Source organism: Colossoma macropomum, unplaced genomic scaffold (genome assembly GCF_904425465.1).
Source record: "Colossoma macropomum unplaced genomic scaffold, Colossoma_macropomum, whole genome shotgun sequence".
NCBI classification, from domain to species: domain Eukaryota; kingdom Metazoa; phylum Chordata; class Actinopteri; order Characiformes; family Serrasalmidae; genus Colossoma; species Colossoma macropomum.
In genome coordinates, this window is record NW_023494797.1 from 17,011,659 (window position 1) to 17,033,135 (window position 21,477).

Sequence of the window (21,477 nt, forward strand, 5' to 3'; positions counted from 1 at the left end):
GTCTGAGAATTTTATGTAATTCCAAAAAAATAATAGTAAGTAAATTATCAAATTGGTACTGATACACATTCATCCAATATAAAACTATTCCAAATGTTAAATAAAACACAAACTAATTCTGTGGCAGTTTTCCTTATTATAATCAATGTAGTTGTTTCTTGCTTTCTTGCCTGGATATACACTATATAGAAGTTATTCAAGCCTTTAACCCTCTGGGATCCATGAGCTCACCTGTGTGTCAGTTTTGATGTTCCTATATCTGTTTCTGTGTCTTTGTGATGATCCAGCACAGAAATCCAGTTCAAACATTTTCTGAATCTGTAGAGTCGCCCTTTCCATTCCATCTTACCACAAGATCGTACGTGACTCCGGAGTTATGAGCCTATGAAGAGGGGCTGAGGTACACGTCATGTGCCTCTCTCCGTGTGGAACTGGTGGACTTGTGTGTTCATCTACATTTAGTGTGAAACTGACCAATGGACACTCAGGAAATCACTAAAGGACTGACCATCATGCTGGAAACCCTTCATTCTTCATTCAGTCCACATCGGAGACACGTGAAACAGTATGCAGGGAGTTTACAGCTGCTGAAGTTGGTTTTGGAAAGTGGTGATGAAGATATCGGAGCATTTGGATATGAAGCGTATGAGAATCATGTTATATGAGGAACCTTTAAAGGAGAGAATTTAAGAAGATGTGGACAGATAGAGAAATGTCCTCAGGCCCCAGAGGGTTAAGACAGGACATCTCATTTACAAAAATAGCTCTTTACCATCTTAAACTCCACGGAAACCACTGGCCAGCCCATTTTTCACTCCTATAATTCAGGACTTTTACTCGCTTGCACGAATGTAATAAAAGTGACAGTCGGCTGGAGGTTAGGGAACCAGCCTTGTGACCGGAGGGTCGCCAGTTTGATCCCCTCAGCTGACAGTGCGTGACTGAAGTGCCCTTGAGCAAGGCACCTAACCCCCAACTGCTCCCTGGGTGCCATGGATAGGGCTGCCCACTGCTCTGGGCAAGTGTGCTCACTGCTCCCTAGTGTGTGTGTGTTCACTAGTGTGTATGTGGTGTTTCACTGCACGGATGGGTAAAATGCGGAGGTCTAATTCCAATGTGTTCAGACACAGTTGGCTAAAAGGTTAATTTCATTTTCAGTTACCCAGACCTGGATGAAGCCTAAGCCTAGACCATTGGCACTGTAATTTAGTTAAAGACTAGGCTTAATCCAAGTTGGGGAAACTCTGAGTTTATGAGATTAACTATCCATTAAAAAGTGGTTCTTCAATGGCCTTTCTTCTATTGTTCCTCTGAAAAGGGGCCTTCATTTTTAAGAGTGTACTATTTTTGAGTTTTTCTACTTTATTTGATTGACACTCAAACTTTTACTCCACTTTAAACAGCTATATCCTGCTCCAGACAAGAGTCCTAGCTTCTTCACCAACAGTCTTAACAAAGATGGTTCTTCAAGAGTTCTTTAGTAAAAAATGGTTCTATGTAGAACTATGAACACCCAAAGAACCCATTGCATGATTAAAGGGTTCTTTGCATCATGAAAGAGTTCTTTGGATTGATGCAAAATGTGTATGAATGTGCTATAGACAGTTCTATATAGAACATTTTGAAAAGGGTTCTATATAGCACCCACCAGGGTTCTTCTATTGTTACTAGCTTGACACCATAGCAATAAAAGAACCCTATTTGGTGTTATATAGAACCATTTTTCAAAAAAGTTTTATATAGAACTATCTACAGCACATTCTACATCACTCAGAAGAACCTTTTCATGATTTCATGATGCAAAGAACCCTTTAATCATGCAAACAGTTCTTTAAGTGTTCATGGTTCAGAGCTAGCAGAAATGAATGAAGTCAAAGAGTTTGTTTGACCGGAATTATATATATATATATATATATATATATAATATATATATATATATATATATATATATATATATATATATATATAAAATAGATGTATGGGGTGGATTTCTGATTTAAACAGTGACTCAGGCCAACCTCTTACAGCACGTTGCCCCCACTATCTGTGATAAGGTTAATAACACAACATGCTGCACAATGTAAAGGTGTGAGCTGCCGCTCCCTCGTCATTGTGCACAATAACCCACACTTACAGTCCTGGACAAGTGACCATAAATTATACATACATGACACCAATCAATCTTTTTGGGTTGGGTCATTTACTGCAATTAATCAAGCTGACTGAGTAGTTTGACTGAAATTCATTTATGGAAATTTTACTTGTGCTCTGGGAAAGACCAAATTAGCCAACAGGAGCCCTATGAAACCAAAGGCTGCTGGGAAACTTTCATACGCATGAAAAGGTAAAACGTATTAATAATGGTAATTCCTTTTTATCGACTTTTTATGAAGTTTAACCTCCAACCCAAATCTTACTCACCTCATCCAGGTGACCAAGGCCTTCTGAAGATAATAAGTACCTGGATCAGGTGTGTCAGATCAGGGTTAAAGGTACAAGGGCTGCAGATCTTCAGGAGCAGAGCTGATGACTGTAGGCCCACTATATTTTGCAGTGGATGGAACACAGAATAAAAGAAAAACGGTTGTTTTCCTCACAGTAATGCTGTATATTGTGTTATAGTTCTTGAATCTGGTCTCGAGGCCATAAAGTAACGGTCTTGGTCTTGTCTCGGTCTCGGAGTAATGTAGAAATTGCTCTCGAGACCAGCTGAGTGTGATGCCTCCGTCTGAGCTGATTAGAAACTGAGTTTTTTTCTATCTGGTTGAGGATCTAATTGATATTTTCATGGTGGCTGAACAGGGTTTTATATGTTTGCTGATGTTTATTGGTTCCAAAATTCAAACATTCTCTGAGGGCAGATGGTAATGTTTTTTATTTAATGATGAATATGGATGGTAGATGGATGTTGTTTGTATGGTGTTTGGTTTATATTTACTTGACTTTAGGTGGTGATTCTGAATCAGAAGAAAAGACAGAGAAGAACCTCAACATTATCTGCTTCCGAAAGGTACAATGCAAAGTTGGACTAAGACAATAACATAATAATAATTAATAATATATATAGACAAAATATTATTTGTTACATTTAAAAATTAATAATACTACATTGTTATTTATTACTACAGATCATGTATAATGACAAATAAATACATTTCAGTTTTTCTCTTCATTTTATTTTAATATTTTGAAAAATTCTTAATCTGGTCTCAGTCTGGACTTGGACTTTAGTAGTTTAGTCAACAACATTTTTAACTTTTTAACAGCACAAGAATGAGTTGGGACTGTTTCTTTACTTTCTCACCTGGAAGCATCCAAACTGACCGACCTTACATCTTTTTTTTGTTATAAATAAATATTTGACATGCAAATATATTTACAATTTTAATGTATCATCCATCACAATCCAGGAATCTCCGCAAATGATGGCCATGAGTCCAAAACATTCAAAGATGAGCTAAAAATGCTTTTCACTCTCAAATATATGAATTCAAAGTTCTTTATTTTAAGGTATGTTTTTATATACATATTTTTGCATATCTGTGTAAAAAAACATTGAAGTTTCGTTTACTAAATAAAAATTTCTATTAAATTTAAACATTTGCCATGATTAAATGTATCTGTTTCCACATTAGCACTACTTACATCAGCTTAAAATAAAACCATTCATTTTAACAGAAACATAATCATTATCTGCCTCCCCCTCCACACCAATTTATTTAACCATATAAACTCTGTACTGTCACTTACTGTACATAGTTTTATGATTAAATATGAGATTATAAGTTTTTAAAACATGAGCTTTCAAAAGAGCCTGGACCAAAAGCTGGAAAGTTTGGCTTGTATTCTGTATTAAACATTTTGTTAGTTTCTCTGTCCTTGTCCACAACCAATACATAGATATACTTATACATACACTGTACTTGCGTATCAGAATCAGAATGAGAATCGCTTTATTTTGCCAAGTGTGTTACACACGGAACCTGTTGGTGAATGCACACATGTATGACATGTAACCAGTGTGTGAAATACCCTCTGGTATTCGTTCCCATGTTGGCCAGTGTTGGCTGGCTGCTAACTCACTCAACACAGCAGCACTAATGCTTCAATGGCAAAAAAAAAAATGTTTGGTTCAATAGTTCTTCTTCTGGAAATGCTCTTTTCTAGTTTGGTATTCTTTCACACATTAACTGAGATCTTACACATCTGCTCTTTTGCCCTCTAATTGAGAAATTAGTAGCAGTTGACTCTTTCCACCAAACTCTTGGAAAACTGGGTGAGTTTTCAGATTTACAAATATGCTGTGGCATATTGCAGTTTTTCAGAGCTATCCTGGGCATAGTTACAGTTGCTAGGCTATGAAGGACCAACTGGGTGAACCTGTCTGCTACAGCGCCATCCTAAGGCAGAGCAGTGCTGCAGCTCTAGTTAACAACACCAAAGACAGAAGCTCACTGATTATGGGTGAAGCAGCTAAACAATGAGCTTTCACTGAATTTGTATCCGAGTGTCTATTTTTCCCTAATGGACAGCATAACATCATCCTAAGCTATTTTTCAGGGACCCCCCAGAATTTTAATTTTGAGACATTCAGGGAGTCAAAGAGGTTAATTTGGGGGTCCTGTTTCGCACCTTGCATGTAACATACTAAACAGACCAGACAAGCACACAGCCTATTAACAAGCATCTAACTAAGGGACAAAGAAAATAAAAATACAATAAATAGAGTAGAGTAATAAAGGACTAATGTGAAATGAGCTAAAGAGATGTGTGAATATCTGTACACATGCAGATATGAATATCTATAGATATATAGATTTGAATAGACTTATAATAACTACTATTATCGTAATATATCATATTATTATATAATATCATAATATTATTATAATAGTTAATATATGTTACATCATATAACTTATTATTACATAGAATATTACAGAATGACATGAAAGTTTTTACAGTTTTGCTAATGAACATTATGCTACGGAAGAAGTTATACTGTAATTTAAACTCAGTGTTATTCGGCATAACAAAATAACTGTATGACGTGAAGATCTATTTGTAATGTGTGATTGAAAATATGGTGGATAAAAACGTGGTTTCGAGACGAAAATCCTTACGTTATAGTTATTTGACAGGGATGTCTTGAATGAGTCAGGGAGCTTCGGACTTTTATTTTGAAAAGAATTTCTTCAAAACTTCCTATAAGCAGTAGTTGGTGTCGCGGTCTTTGCTGAGCCGATATTCCTCTGTACTTCACTGTAGTTTGTGTAGTTCTTGTAGTTTGTGGTGGTTTTACTCCATAAAGTAAAGCCTCACTGGAGGACGGAGCGCTACCCCAGCGGAGCCCTCAGCGCGGTAAGCCGGTTAGAGAGCGCCAGGTCTGGGCAGCATGTCCGCTACAGCAGCGCGGTTAGAGAACGCCAACCCGCTCATTTTCCAGCGGGCCGGAGAGCGACTCCTCACAGCCGGGGAGGAGGACGAGGACGTGGCCGACCCCATCGACGACAGGGAGATCTTCGATATCCTTTAAAATACAGAATAAAGCGGAGCTGCTTCTGGCGGCGTGACGGTTAACCCGCTTAGCGAAGCCTTTATTATACCAAGCTGGAGTTGGATTCCAATTCCCCAGCTTCTGGTTCGAATTTCCCCGTTCCACCTTAAACGGCGCAGCAGTTACATTCTGGCGCCTGGCCAGAATGTAACTGCAGCTTCATTTAAGGTGGAACGGGAACATTCGACCCAGAAGCTGGCGAATAGGAAGCCAGTTCAGGCCTTGTCTTTATTATAGCTTATGGAGTGCGTTTCCGCCAGCAGCTAGTCAGCTACACACTTAAAAAGGATGGTTCTTCAAGTGTGTTTAGTAAAGGAAATGGTTCTTTTTAGAACCATGATTTCTATATAGAGCCATTTACATGTTTAAGTGGCTTTTTGCATGATGAAATGGTTGTTCAGATTGATATAGTGTGGGTTGTATATGGTTCTGTATAGGACCTGTTTGACAATGGTTCTAAACAGAGCCAAAAAGGGTTCCTCTACTATTACAAGCTTGACATCGTACCAACAGCAGAACCCTTGTGACATTCAAGTTTGTGAATGTGTTTATACACACACACCCACACACACACACACACATGTATGTGTGTATGTGTGTGTGTGTTTGTTTATGTATGTGTGTGTGTATATATATATATATATATAGTATATATATATATATGTATATGTATATGTATGTATGTGTGTGTGTGTGTGTGTGTGTATATGGATTTATGTTTGTATAGTGCAGAGCAGGAGAGTGAGACAGTTTTCTTGCACTGAATCATTTCATGTTTTGCTTCTCTAATACACGTAACTCAACTAATCAGCCCACTATCAAGCTCTTAATGAGGTTAAAGTGAGACTCTTAGGGCCAAATTACACTAAAATGTGCAGTAGAGAGTCCAGGAATAGGATAAGGAAACATCTACCAAATGCAATCAATGTCTTGTCTCTGTAACATAGCTTATTTTTTACACCTTGACCTCATGATCACATCTTATTAGGTCAATCAATGACCCTGAGCACCCTCTGTCCCTTGAGGAGCTGAATGTCGTGGAGCAAATGCGCGTAAATGTGAGTCTATTCAGTTTACAAGATTCCTTTTGACCAGTTATTTTAAAGTAAAAGCCTAAAAGTTGCTTTACATCAATGCTTTTTTAAGTATTCAAAACAAGCATGTTTCCAAAGAAACTAATTTCTTCTGATCTTCAGGTGAATGACCAGGAGAGCACGGTCTCTGTGGAGTTCACGCCCACCATCCCTCACTGCAGCATGGCTACTCTCATAGGGCTGTCAATCAAAGTCAAACTGCTGCGCTCTTTACCAGACAGGTTCAAGGTGTGTTTTGTGTCTGTGCTTTGTTTTTTTGCGTAGTCAGGTTTTGATGTCAGTGTTTTGTTGTTGATATTCTTTTGGATAGGCATTTTAATCAAATTTGATATCCAAATTTTTAAGACATTATTCGAAAAATATTCGAATGACCCTCCACCGCCCGGCCGCCATTGAACTAAACAGATAAGAAATTCTTATGGACCATAGAGCTCAGATATCTCATGGTTCTGATGAGAATGAATAATGTTAGAGACGAGCTCATTTGCATATCATAACTATTAGAATATTTGACGATTCTGACTCGTCTCTGCTGTTGTTTTGGTGATATTCTCATCTTCATATGCTGTCTATGCTTTCAGATTGATGTCCACATCACGCCAGGCACACATGCCTCAGAGGATGCAGGTAAGCTGTCACTGTCTTGTCAGTCTAGTAACTAATGAACCAACAATTAGTATAAAAATGTTTCTGCTTTAAGTTTTATGCTCTTTTAGACTGTACCCCCACTCCTACCCTGACATGTATTCCTCTTAGTAACAGTTTAAACCACTGGTGGTTGTAAATAGTTAACTTTAACAAGGCTACTTGTTATAAATAAATGTTTAAATATGTTTGGTCTTGAAATTTCAGGGTTTTCCAAAGTACAATAAGCTACTAAGGAGCATTTAAAGGAGAAATCCAAAGGTTCTGCATAATTCAAAGTCATCCAGGGTAGTTTGGTATGAAATGCTCTGTTCTAGAGAAACTTCAAGAGTCAAAATTGTTCACAGTGGTGGAGATAGGAACCAGACATCTGAAGCATTTAAAGGGCACATATCATGGCACACCAACATTACCTCACTAAATAAGAGTGAATAAGTGTGTAAGCATTGCCAGTTTTGCTAAAACTTATACTTCACTCCCCAGTCTGTACAGCCCATATAAAAAAAGCTAAGCTGAATTCAGTGTTTTTGTAATGTGATATGAATCTTCCTATTCAGCCTACAACAGTCAAGCCCTGCCCATTCACACTGAAGTTATAAGCAGTATTGCAGCTCCAGGCTGTTTATTGAATGAGGTGCAATACAAGCAGCCAGTCAGCTCTGATGTATTTATATTTTTTAGTCCTAAAGACATCAGCCTGTTTATTTCACAGGATAGAGAGAGGTTGGAAAATGGTCATGTAAAAATGTATGAGTGTTGATATATAAACCCTAGGTGCGTACCCATTCTTTAACCGAGACCAAAACTGTGATAAAAATGTTTACGGTCTTGTGTTGTGGTTCCAGGAGACAAAACCCCCACCCCTACCCCCACTAAGCCCGCTGCCAGAGCAGCCTGTTGAGCTCTTGTTACGTTACTAATATAACAAAACTCATTTTTCATTTCATTGTTAGCTCTATAATTAGTACTGGGTGATTTACTGGATGAAATTCTTTTTAAGGTATTAGTTTTGTCATTACTGTTTAACATAACGTTTACATAAATGCAGATAAAGCAACGTACAAATAGAATATAACTGGTTGATTCCATCACCTCTCATGTAGTTAGCTGCATCCAGAGTTAGTCCAGTTTATTTTCAGAGGGGCAGACATCAGTTTGTAATGAGTTAATAAGTGGGCCTCCTGGTGTTTGCTGTTAGCCATTAGCCTAGCATGGAGACTAGCCGGCTATACGAACAATAAGCTGGTGAATAAGAAGCTGACTTCAGTTTCGTCTTGTTTTTGCTACACTCAGAGAAGCCACTGTGGGCTTTACATACACTCCCCTTTATCTCGTTAGGATTAGAAAGCAATATTGGCATCTGTCTGTGTATTGTTCATTTCCATTTGTACTATTCCACCCAATAAAATTATTGCAATTTTACTTAAGTTGTTAAATATGATTCTTATTAAAAGTGAAGGGACATTCAGAATAAAATGCCACTGTTAATCTAAAAAAAGGTTAGTGTATTTATGTGTATAAATACACTATACCTTGATATATACTGAAACTGTATGTAATCTTAATTATACCATGATATAAATTTGTGTGACCTCTGGTTCTCATAACCATATCGGAGTAAATTTTTTCTATAGTGCATCATTTGACATCAACCCACTCTGAATCGCAAAGATTGAATTATGCAGAAATGTTGAAAAATGATGGAATTCCCCTTTGTTCACTACTATATTTCAGAGCAGAATTCACTTGGCTGGCATCGTTTGACTTTGCTGTCTTCTCACTCTCTCTTTTTCAGTCAATAAGCAGTTAGCGGATAAGGAGAGAGTGGCTGCAGCGCTGGAAAACTCACAGCTGCTGGAAGTGGTCAACCAGTGCCTTTCTACCAGACCCGTGTGACCTGACCAGTTCATTGTCCAGCCATCCTTCTGTGGGAGAAACTCTGAGCCCTCTTGACTGCAGTTTGTTACATTCATGCTCTTCTCTAGACTGACGCACCTGCTACACTGCACATTCAGCTTTTTTGAAGAAAGTATTTTGTGTCAGTGTTCCTGATGCAGTTCCTTCAAGAGGTTGTTCTCTCTACACTGTATCATGAGCACCGTTTGACAAACAGTCACAGAACTCGTAAGGAGCAAAAGAAGGAACAGTAACACATAGCTGATAACATGTTTGCACTTGCTTGAGTAACGCTTTGCTGCTTTTTTGTATGTATAAAATCATATACAGTGCAATCCAGAATACTTAAAGGGGAACTCCACCGATTTTCCAAAATTTCTGCAACGCAAATATAGCCATTTTATTTTCTATCCAAACTCACCAGTAAATCCACATGTTTCTTCTGAGTTTTTATATGTAATGTTAATGATATATTTTCTTTTGATATTTTGCCTTAAAGTGCCCTGCATGTCCTGTCCACCATGAATAAATTTTGAAAAATATATTTTGGGCCAAAACCATTTTAAGATAATCAGGAGACAGTCTCTGCAAAAGGCAGCGTATTCAAAACCATTTCATGTAATAACTTTCTTTAAGGGAGCTTTTAGAAGCATTAAACTCTTCAGATGTCTGGTTCCATTCACCACCACTGTGACTTTAACAGTCTCGTTTAAATAATGCAAAAATTGTGAAAAATTGATGGAATTCCTTGTAAGACAGAGTACGAAATGGAGGATACAGTAACAGTGTCAGGATGTCCTTCCACAGCTAAAAGTCTGAAACAGATGTTTTATTTGTTGGTACATCATCTGCACAGTTTCATAAGGTGTGTTTGCCTATGCTGTCTGTAGATCCTGTACACTTTACACATCAGCAGAATTTCGAAAATAAATGAGCTAAACAGAAGCAAATATGCATTTCTCTAATACAGTTTTGTCTCAAAAATCAAAAGTGTCAAAAAGTTTGAATTGAGCAGCTCATAGAACAACCATGCTGGGTATGTATAATAATGAAACTCTATTATTTAATTGCTTGAAATGAGATCTGATCATTAATAGAGCTACAGAAGGACTAAAAGGCCACTAGGTGTCACCCAATGTTAGGCCACGTTTGAAGTGAACGTGTTTGACATGCCTGTATGTAAGAACCTAAATAAACACAAAGCACATTTTCCTTGTTCTTAGGAATGCATAGTTTATTTTGCCATGTTGTTAAAGCTTCCTTTTGTGAAAATAAAATTGCTAAAACCATTTGTTTGGACAAAATAAAAGTCTTGATGAACTATTTCATAAAGATTGACAGGGCCCAGAAGTCTCAGGAAGCTGCGTGTAGTCTTACAGTCAAATTATGTTTTGTTTTTGTTCCCCACTAAGTGAAAATAAGAAAACACATTCTCTACAGAGAACACACTTTGTGTGTGAGTGTCAGTGTATTTGAGGTGCCTCATGAGGATAATTTACAATTTTTTTTATGTTCCTGCTAGAAAAAATAGCATAGACTGGCATAACTGGTCACAGCTAAAGCCATCATGTGTTTTTGATGTTGGTTAACCAGCGTGACTGTGCTGAGTGACCAGATGGACCACCATTAGACCAGCATGCTGGTCAGTGCCATTTTTATTCAGCAGGGTTGACAATATCCTGGTTTGTTGTGCTTATAAATTATAATCCTTACCCCCAACTAGAATCTCCTAAGGGTCCGCATAACTGTTGACTTTTCGTGTTACTGTGTTTGTGGTTTTAAAATGTAGCATTAGTAATTTCCTGCTTCTCTTATCGTCAGGACGTTAATCCGTCCACAGTTGGGTCTAAACAGAAAAGATTTGGTAATTTCAGCTTTGCACTTATTTGTAGTCATCAGTGCAGACATCAGAGATCATGCTCTTTTCTCAGACCCTGCATTTCATACTGTGCTAATCTGTCTTATCCTTGATGCCTCCTGAGATAAACTCTGAGTGTAGTTTTGTGCTTTAAAGAACTAAACTCATGTCAGAATGTATTATTCCACCTTTTGAAACATCTATTAAGAAAAATCCTTTTTTTGCAAGCTACCATGCTTGAAATGGCCAATTAAGTATTTTTTTTAACCCTTTTTTGGTGGCCTGTCGGTGGAAATCAACCCATTCGATATTTCTATTAATATAGTCAAATAAAGTAGTTGTATTTGAAATATAGTTACAGTTTAATTACAATATATTTTAAACATCTAATTAAAAAGTTTTGGGATTAGCTCCACTGGCTGGCTCAACCAGGCTGTCGCTTTTCTCCTGATAAGATCAGTTCATCTCACTGCCTGGTTCAGCAGGACTCACACTAAACTCCCTCTATTCTGTGTGAAATGCACTAAAGCTGGTGCACTGCTGTCTTTTGAATTCTCCTGTTTAGTTTTACAGTTTAGAGTTGATAATCACATTCAGAAACAAGAACACTCTTCGCACTTAAGCAGCTGTTGAAGAGCTCCACCCTCTTAAATTAGAAATAAGTGAACATCAAACAACTTCTTTTGATTTATGCTCTTTGTTATTTTCAAAGTACATCAAAAGTGATACAAACATACATTCAGCTTGGTGAGAAATGAGCGGTCTAAGCTTACATGTGTATTATTGCATACAAACACAGGTTTTTTGTATACATCATCATTTTAGATATTTACTATTATTATTATTATTATTATTATTATTTATGTAAATTAAATGTCTTTGACAAGGTGATTTTAGTAAATGAACTGAATTTTCATTTATTAATAATTCAAATATAAGTTGATTTGTACAAATAATACATTTCTACATATTTAAACATCTGTCTGATTTATAATTTCAGCGGTGTTGTCTGTAAATAAACTAAAGGATTAACGCAATGTCAATTTACTAGCGTATTAGAAAAACATAATTTGTGAATTTTGCAAATAAATGTTCAGAACAGGTTTGAAAAAATGCAGCATAGTGAAATTAGCTACAGAGTATTCGTATCAAAAACATACACTGTTATAAAACAGTGCTGAGAAGTAGGTTTCCTTATAATTTATAAGACAATATTTTTAATCTGATGAATTTAACAGACTGGAAACATTGTCATTTTTATTTTTTCCCCAATACGTTAAATAAAAAGCTGTGCGCTACACTGCCATATACATTTCACCCCAGTCTTAGCTAAACAATATTTACATTTATGTAGACTCTACATCTCAGAAATCTATAACTGGATACATTCAATTTTATCCATGCTTATTTTTGATTATGTTAGTCTCATCTTGTCTCCTAAGGGTTCCTGCTGTCTCCTCGGAGTTCCACTCTGTACGGAGCAGCGAAGCCAGGCCCGTCTTTATCCGTCACAGACAACAGAACTAGAGCTGACTGCTTATTGCACACTCTGATCATCTTCTCTTCAATAGTGGGAGCGTTATCATTCACATCCTCCAACTCAATCGCAAGAGTTCCTGTACCGGTAGCTGGAACTGGATCTGCAGTCATGAACATGTAAAAGCCTGTTAGGAGAAGCTACACCTCAGTCTCCTTCAAATAAAGCACAAGGAGAAGGAGTTACCGTCATCCATGGCTAATATCAGAGCTTTGTATTTATAATTTTTCACAAAAGGAGACTCTCTGTCCATGGGGCTCCTCACTTTGACCAGTCCGGTCTCTCCATCAACTCTCAGCCATCCAGCAGGATCAGAACCTACACGGTACCTGCAGTTTGATCAGAGGGAAAACAAAAGAAATCAGAGTCAAGATGTTGGAAACACATTAAACAATAAAAAAAATCCAAAAAGAATCTACAAGTTGAAAATGGTTATCAATTAGAGAAAAACATTGATAGCTAAACATAAACACACATTATGAAGCAAAGCAAAAACTTTCACTGTCATGTTTATGTAAAATATCTTGTTTTCATCGCTTTCAAATCAAAACTTAAAACACACCTGTTCTGTTCACTCATTGCTTTCTTTTTTTCCCCCACAAAAACTTCCCTCTTTTTTTGATTCATCTGCTCTTTTTTGTGCACTTACTGCCAATTCAACTCTTTTTTTCTTCCAATCTCAAAACCAACCAGTTCCAGCTGAGTCACTGACATTATCTTCCCCTTTAAACGGACACTAACATTTTCTAATACTATTTAAACTCATCCTACCCCCTAAAAATGATGTTTTTTCAAAGGTCCTTTGGTAAAGAAAATGGTTCTGTGTAGAACCATGAACACTCAAAGACCCCTTTGCATGATTAAAGGGCTCTTTGCATCATGAAAATGTTCTTCAGATTGATAGAGAACGTGCTGTAATAGCTCTATATAGACCTTTTTTTTCAAACTGGTTCTATATGACACCAAAAAACGTTCTGCTATTTTTACAATGTCAAGCTTGTTAGAATACAAGAACCCATTTTGGTTCTATTGGAACAATTTTCAAAAAGGTTGTATATAGAACCATATACAGCACATACTCTGTTCTATATATATAAATGTTATAACTTTAATACTGACACTGCAGATATACAAGTGGTGGACAGCTTGGAGCACTTATTAAAAAGAAAAGGTATAGAATTGAAGAAATACAACACAGACTGGAACTCCGGCAGAACTCATATGAAGGAGCTTAGAAAGATCTTCAAATGTACTGATGTGACACTACAAATAAAGATTAGAACGGTGCCATTATGTGTCCATGTGAAAGATGGACAATAAAACAGAGGGTCAGGGAACAATATAGGCCTTTGACCTACCTAATCCCTTTGGATAATATTATTTTTACAGGTTCTTACGTCACTTTCTGAGTCCTCGCTGTGTCTGGATCAGTTGCAGTGTACATTATTAGTTCACTACCAACCGCCACGTCTTCACGTTTGGAAATGATTTTCTCCTCTGGGTCAAACACTGGAGCGTCGTTCACATCAAGAACATTCACAGTGACCGTGGCAGTGGAAGTGGTCAGGGGTTTGGCAAATGGAACATCGTTCTCCACAACCACCAACAGAGTGAACTTGCTGTTCTGCTCAAAGTCCAATGGCTAAATGGACAACAAAGAAAACCCAAAAAAGAAAATGAACGGAGGTATTTAATAAAAAAACAACAACACTAACAGCAGATTAGACTGACAAACCAGTCAGAAATTGAATTACCTTAACAGTAGTGATGATGCCCTCCTGTTTGTCTGGTCCTGTGTTAACGGCGAAAAATCCACCATTGTTACCACTAATGATCCTGAACTTGGCTGTCCAGGCAGGAGACTGAGGTTCATCTTCATCAGTCACTGGCAGCTTCACCACCACAGCTCCAACTTCATTTTCTGGGACAGACACACTGTACTGAACGACAAACAGTGTTTACATAAATACAGTAACACAATCAGTAACCACTTTCACTGATTTTAAAAACAATATATATTTGAGAATGACTTTCTGGACTAGATCTCCTCAAAGCAGATTTCAACTTTCACAAATAAAATCCTTTTGCAAACTGTGGGAAAATGTAGACAACAGATTAATCCATAACTGTTACCTGCCTTACCAGCGTCTTTTCAAACTGGGGCGCGTGGTCGTTGCTGTCTGTTATAGTAATAACTGCTGTTCCAGTGCCTACGCGTCCTTTACCCTGCATATCTCCAGCAGTAATCTTCAATGTGTATTCAGGATATTTCTGTAAGAGATGAGGTTTAAGATTCCACATCAATTTAACAATCATAAATTTTGTTTAGTTTGCGGTATATTTGTGATTTGTTTTTGTTCTTCTTCCCACTGGCAAAGGAGTTTTTTCCAGTGTTGACTGAGAACTGGCCAAGTGACTTTGACATAGCGCTGTTGTCGGAAGAAAACCTTGTATCTCCAAAATGGTAACTTCACAGGAGAAGGAAAAAGCCTACTTTTAATGTAAGTCAATGGAACCAGAATTTTTTCCAAGTCATTTTGGGCCGTTTGTTTTGGTCTATTCATGATGAAATTTACAATCAATGTAAAGGGCAAAAAGTATTTTCAAATTATGTCACAAACTGAAAAACGACAAAAATGGAGATACGAGATTCCAGTTTAAATTAGAGGTTAACTGCACACATATGCACCATCTGTTTAGGGAAAGGTCCTGTGTTATTCTTTGGGAACGACAGAATCACCTGCTCCCTCTTGCTCCTCCTCAATCCTCCTGGAGATTCAATGAACTTCAAAGCTGGAACAGTCTGGTACGGCTCTTTTTTTAAAATAAAAATGCAATACACAAATATATGCCCATCAACATGGCTGAGCGCCTTTGCATCATGGTAGAGGAGTTTGATTAGCCTGCGAGCTGGGACACTTTTCACCGCAGTAGTGGGGTTTGACTGAACCATTAGGCAGAGACTTTAAACCATCACAGTGGAGTTTGACTAGGCTGCAAGCTGGGGACTTGGAATGGGACATGGGAGCAGAGTTTGTCCCCCAAGCTAGGATACTTTTCATGGAGAAATAATCCCTCTAGCAGGTTCTCAGACGACCTCGGAGTCTCATCCCAGTCGGCTGAGCCTCTCAGACAACCTCGGGGTCTCGTCCCAGACGGCTGAGCCATCCTAATCAGATGCCCGAACCACCTCAACTCTTCGCAAAGTGGAGGAGTAGTGGCTCTACTTTGAGCTCCTCATCCTGTCAAGTAGAGTGTAGCCTGCCCTGCTGTGAAGACAGCTCATTATTATTATCATAATTATTATTGTTATTATTATCACCTCTCTGTCCAGTCCTACAGCATTCACTCGAATCGCTCCAGTTACAGGATTAATGACGAACATGACTGGATCTGGCTGTTGTGGATTCTGACTGATGATGGAGTATCTGACATCAGCATTGTCAGTGTTGGGGTCATCTGTGTCAGCAGCTGTGACCGTCATGAACTCAAATCCTTCAGACAGAGAGTAATGAAGACTATTAAATGTTGCAAAACAGAGAATCAGCATTGAAAGCCATAATAATTATTTGCCTTATCAAACACATACACAACTAATATAGCTACCTATTGCTGAAGCTACTGGAACACTGCCAAGGAAAGGATCTTGGGTGAAGACAGGCGTGTTATCATTCATATCAATTACATAGACAATAATCTCCATGGGATCTTCCTGATCCTCACCATCAACTGCAATAGCATGAGCTTGAAGCTGGAGAATGCAGAGAAATACAAACCATGTTAAATAGAGGCAGGACAGATTCTCCTTATGTTATAATATTTTTTAGTGTGTTCATAGTAACATGATAACTCTGACAGCAGAACCAAAGTCTCTTACCACATATTTATCTTTGGCCTCTCTGTCTAGTGTCCTTGTTACATAGAGCGAGCCATCGTTTCTTTTTACAGTGAAAAGTCCTTTTGGATCCTGGTCAGCTCCTTCACCAGTGATGCTGTACACCACCTTAACTTCCTTAGCATAACTGGACTTGATCTGGACACAGATGAGACTATTTAGTACAAATTAACATTGGTACCTATTGAAGGATTTCAGCTTAAATTAGAGGTCAAGTGCACATACTTTAATCAAGTGTTTGGGGAAAGGTCCTCTGTCATTCTCTTGGATGTTTATTGGTGGAATCACCCACTCTCTCTTTCTCCTCCTCAACACTGCTGAAGGTGCTGGAAACTCTGGAAGAACGGGAACAGTCTTGGGAGGCTCTTTTTAATAAAAATGCACTACATAAACCTCTGTCCATCAACATAAAACCAACTGAAATAAAGCCAACGTTTTCAATGCCTCTGCTGAACGGCTTAAATTTGGATTGAAAATGGTGGGGGGGTGGGTTGAGGACCTTCTCTGAGGCATGCAAGGAAAAAAATGATCTAACATCAACTAGGATCACTTAAACTAGACACACCCAGGCCTGATTGGTCTGTGTATCTTTTGATCATTCAATTTTCATTTCAAAACCAGCATTGAAAAAATGAAAAATGGGTCAGTTCTCATTTTTGGTTCTATTATTGTGACTTGAAAAAATAAGAAACAGCTTTGCTTTAAAGTTTCACAAACTAATCAAAAAATCAAATAACAAACAAACAATGAAGGAATAAAGAGTTGCATTTTATTTATCCAAATACAAAAATTATATCGCCTTAACCGGAAATAGACGTGCAGAGTGCACGCATGGTGTCAGAAACTCAGAAATCACAGGGTTGTGCAGAACTGACTCTCTTTCACGTGCACCTGCAAATTGACACTACAGATTACACTCGCGATTTTGGTTGTTTCTGTGTGTAAATAATGGTTAACCCTCACTTTTCATTCACAACAAACAGCACAACTGGACCTAAAGCCCAGTGGTGGACAGTACCGAAGTGAATGTAATTCGTTACTGTACTTAAGTAGTTTTTGTGTATCTGTACTTTACTGAAGTTTTTCCATTTTGGGTGACTTTTTACTTTCACTCCACAACATTTCAAAGTCAAATATCTCACTTTTTACTCCACTACATTATGAGAAATCTGATGTTCCTTTTGGTTTATGTGTGTATAAAAACATAACATGACAAAACGAAAGAAGCGCAAGAACACCAATCAGGGCACAGCGCACCTTGTTTTGAGCTTGTTTTGACCTGTTGGTCATACCGACCCAGTGCAGCACACGGTTCAACGTCAATGTAGCAGCATAAAATTTTGGGAGAGTCTATTCAACATAAATGATGGAACTAACCTAACTTTGTGTAAATAGACCACAATATAGAAATATGTACATATGCAGTTGTGACTGACGTGTCTTTTTTCTGAATTTATACAAACACTTTCATTTTATAGTAAATTTGTTTTGGCTAGTTTATGTTTATGAACAGAGACCTACAGATGCAGTTTAGTAAAGGAAAACTCATTTGTGAACCTGTGATTAAAGTTTTTATTAAACTTAAACTTGTAACTAAGTTGCAAATAAATCTTAAACTGAAACTTTGCTTGTTTGCAAGAAGTTATTTCATGGCCACTCAGTTCTACCTGGAAACTGTTTGCCTTCAGTGTTTTGTGCTTATGATAATTTTAATAGACATCAGCGTCACTAATTAATGACATTCTATTAAAAGACTGGTTTACCAAGAGTGACACTGGAGTATTTTCACCTAAAATGAGCTGATAAAGCAGTCTTGTTACAAAAATAATAATAGGACATTAGAGTCATAATTAATCTTTTAGTACTTTTACTTTTGATACTTAAGTACATTTGAAGGCAAACACTTTTGTACTTTTACTCAAGTGGAGGTCTAAAGGGAGGAACTTCTACTTTTACTGGAGTGATATTTTACCTTGGGTCTCTCTACTTTAACTCAGGTACATGGTTTGTGTACTTCGTCCACCACTGCTAAAGCCCAACACAGAGTCTCGCAGTGATTTCTGATTTCTGAGCTCCTGCGACCATAAATGCCACATTTATTTCCAGTTCAGATAGAAAATTTAAAATTTGGCTAAATAAAATAAAAAACCCTTTATTCCATTGTTGTTTGTTTTTGTTTTATAATTAGTTTGTGAAATTGTAAAATTAAGCTATTTCTTGATTTGTCCACTGATAATAACACAACCAAAACCCAAGAGAATTGACCCATTTTCCCATTTTTCAATGCTGGATTTGAAAGAAAATCGAATGACCAAAAGATACACAGACCCTGATTACTGCAGGCCCTTTTGAATCTAAACATCACTTAAAAGGGACGTTTTCAACAGTGTGAATTAGGCTAAAAGATCTCAATGAGCTGCACTCTACGCCACAATCAAAAGATTTTCTGGAAGAGAAAAGAAACCTTTTGAAATATTTCTGGAAAGGGGAACGTAGGCATTTCTAAAGCTCTGTGACTCCAGCGAACTACAGTGTGAGCCATTATCTCCAAATAAAGAAGGACTTGAAACAGTGGTGAAACTTCACAGAAATGGAATAAAAAAGAAAAGAAGAAAAGAATAAAAGAATGAAAGAATGCCCCCCAATGTGACAGGATTAAATCAATTCTGCAAAGAAGAGTGGGCCACAATTCCTCCACAGCAATGTGAAAGGCTGATCTCCAGTCACAGAAGGCATTTGGTTGCAGTTGTTCCTGCTAAAAGATGTAGTAAAGTTTATTTTTTCACATGGGTGCTGTAGGTGCTGCAAAACTATTTCCTTCAGTACATGAAAGGAGCTTCTTGTTTGTTTTGTGTTTCCTCAAGTTTTGAATCCATCAAGTGTGACGAATATTGCAACAACAGAGGGAACCAGTAAGGTGCAAATACTTTTTGCAGCACTGTTGTAGCATTACATATCAGTCTTAGATTACTTATCAATATTTCACATTTATTGAAAGTTTATGCAACACGTTAGTATATAAACAAACATCACATGAACTGAGGGTAAATATGAAATGAGGGTAAATAGCAAAATTAATGAAAATGACTAAGCTTTCCTGCCCCACTTCTTCCTCCCACTCTGGTATGGTAGCATTTATTATATTAGTAAAACCAATGTTGTCGCCATGTTTTATTACCAAATAATTATCAACATTTACTATTGAGAGGCTTACATGGCCTCTGTTTCTCTTCAGGTTTTGGTGTACGGACTTTAAAACATCCTTAATGTTACTTTAGTCACTCTTACATGGTTTTTCTGATGTTAATGCAGGAAATATGAGCTGAAACAGTGTGAGGTAAACACAAAATAAGGTAAAATCTTTATACCAGCTGCTGCCACTGCTGCTTCTTCAGGGTCAGGTCCCTTGTGGTTCTGCCATGCTGACAATTCCACCCCGTTGGCTAATATCTGGCATGAGGTACAAGATTTGTGTACAAATACATTATTAAAAATCCTTAAATGCATGAAGTAGAAGCTCCACAACCCATTTCACAAATCCAGGGCAATTCTATCGATTTAATTTCATTACTGTGCCTGGGCTTTAGGAATTTTACATAATATGTAGTGAGTAAAGCTCCCCACTTAGCAACTACTACAACATTTAATGTTTTGAATAATTATTTTATTGATCATAAATCTTTATGGTATTTATTACCATACCTATGCTGTAAGAGGGTAATGCCATATTTTACCTGTGGTAAAGTTTCCCCCAGAACCTACTACAATCTTAATGCATTAAAAGGTTTCTTAAATATTATTAACTATTATTAATTATATTATTAACTATTATTAATTATGAATTTTGATTTGATCACTGTGTCCATGCTACAAGACTTTTCTCCAATATTTCACTTGTAGTAAGTCACCCATGCATGTAGGAAAGTTAATTTGCTGATTTGTAGCCATTTGTAGCCAACTAAATGATTACTCTATAAATATAACAATAAATATATGACTGTATAATAATTTTAATGTATTATTGTATGGAGGCTTCTTCAGGGTCAGGTCCCTTGTGTTTCGGCCATGGTGACGAGTTGGTCCCGCTGGCCAACATCTGGCATTAAGTTTTTTATAGAAATGTATCATTTAAAAAAACCCATCTCCCAAATCAGGGAGAATTTTATCTATTTACTCACCTGGAGCAAAGCCAGAAGGAGAATCACGATCATGTTGTACTCTGTATGCATCCAGAACTGAGGAGTAGGTGAGATTTCAGAAACATCAGGAAGCTGCCCAAAGCTTTAGGCTGTATGGTTTGGTCTGAGAGCTGCTATCTGTATCTGAAACCTTTTTTTTTTTTGTTGATACCACTTGTTTCCAACCACAGCTGTCTGCCGAGTAAAGCTATCTGTGATAAGGACTGCAGTTTTGCAAATGCAGCACACCCGCAGAAACTGTATAAAGTAAATAGCAATTTCTTGCAAATACTTTGATCATATTACAACCTAATTTCTAAAAATGTTGGGACGCTTTGCAAAATGTAAATAAAAACAAAATTCAATGATGTGCAAATCATTTAAACCCTATATTTAATTGAAAATAGTACAAAGACAACATATCAGATGTTGAAACTGAGAAATTTTTATTGTTTTTTGAAAAATATATGCCCGTTTTGAATTTGATGCCAACAACACGTTCCGAAAAAGTTGAGACAGGGGCATGTTTACTACTGTGCTGAATTATCTTTTCTTTTAACAACACTCTGCAAATGTTTGGGAACCAAGGACACCAACTGCTGTTGTTTTGAAAGTCTTTGTCGTATTTTTCATTTCATAATGCGCCACATGTTGTCAGTGGTGACAGGTTTGGACTGCAGGCAGACCAGTTTAGCACCCGGACTCTTTCAATATGGAGCAATACTGCTGTAATACATGCATATGAATGTGATTTGGCCTTGTCTTGCTGAAATAAGCAAGGCCTTCCATGAAAAAGACGTTGTCTGGATGGCAGCAT

At 37.4% G+C, this 21,477-nt stretch overlaps 2 protein-coding genes across 2 annotated transcripts; one reads left to right on the plus strand and one right to left on the minus strand.

The window, feature by feature from the left end:
• The first annotated feature begins 5,213 nt into the window (after positions 1-5,213).
• On the plus strand, positions 5,214-10,481 carry ciao2b (cytosolic iron-sulfur assembly component 2B). The gene is made up of 5 exons (XM_036584445.1): positions 5,214-5,525; positions 6,536-6,615; positions 6,754-6,879; positions 7,233-7,278; positions 9,092-10,481. Exons 1-5 carry the CDS (start codon positions 5,396-5,398, stop codon positions 9,190-9,192), a joined length of 483 nt encoding a protein of 160 aa, XP_036440338.1. The 5' UTR covers positions 5,214-5,395; the 3' UTR covers positions 9,193-10,481.
• A 1,619-nt stretch (positions 10,482-12,100) lies between these two features.
• Positions 12,101-20,874, minus strand: LOC118817616 (B-cadherin-like). Its single transcript, XM_036584446.1, has 11 exons — positions 20,661-20,874; positions 19,851-19,932; positions 16,708-16,817; positions 16,465-16,620; positions 16,194-16,338; positions 15,910-16,082; positions 14,721-14,858; positions 14,342-14,527; positions 13,985-14,229; positions 12,774-12,916; positions 12,101-12,690 (listed from the first exon to the last, which is right to left on the minus strand). Exons 1-11 carry the CDS (start codon positions 20,709-20,711, stop codon positions 12,488-12,490), a joined length of 1,632 nt encoding a protein of 543 aa, XP_036440339.1. The 5' UTR covers positions 20,712-20,874; the 3' UTR covers positions 12,101-12,487.
• Between the last annotated feature and the right edge of the window lie 603 nt (positions 20,875-21,477).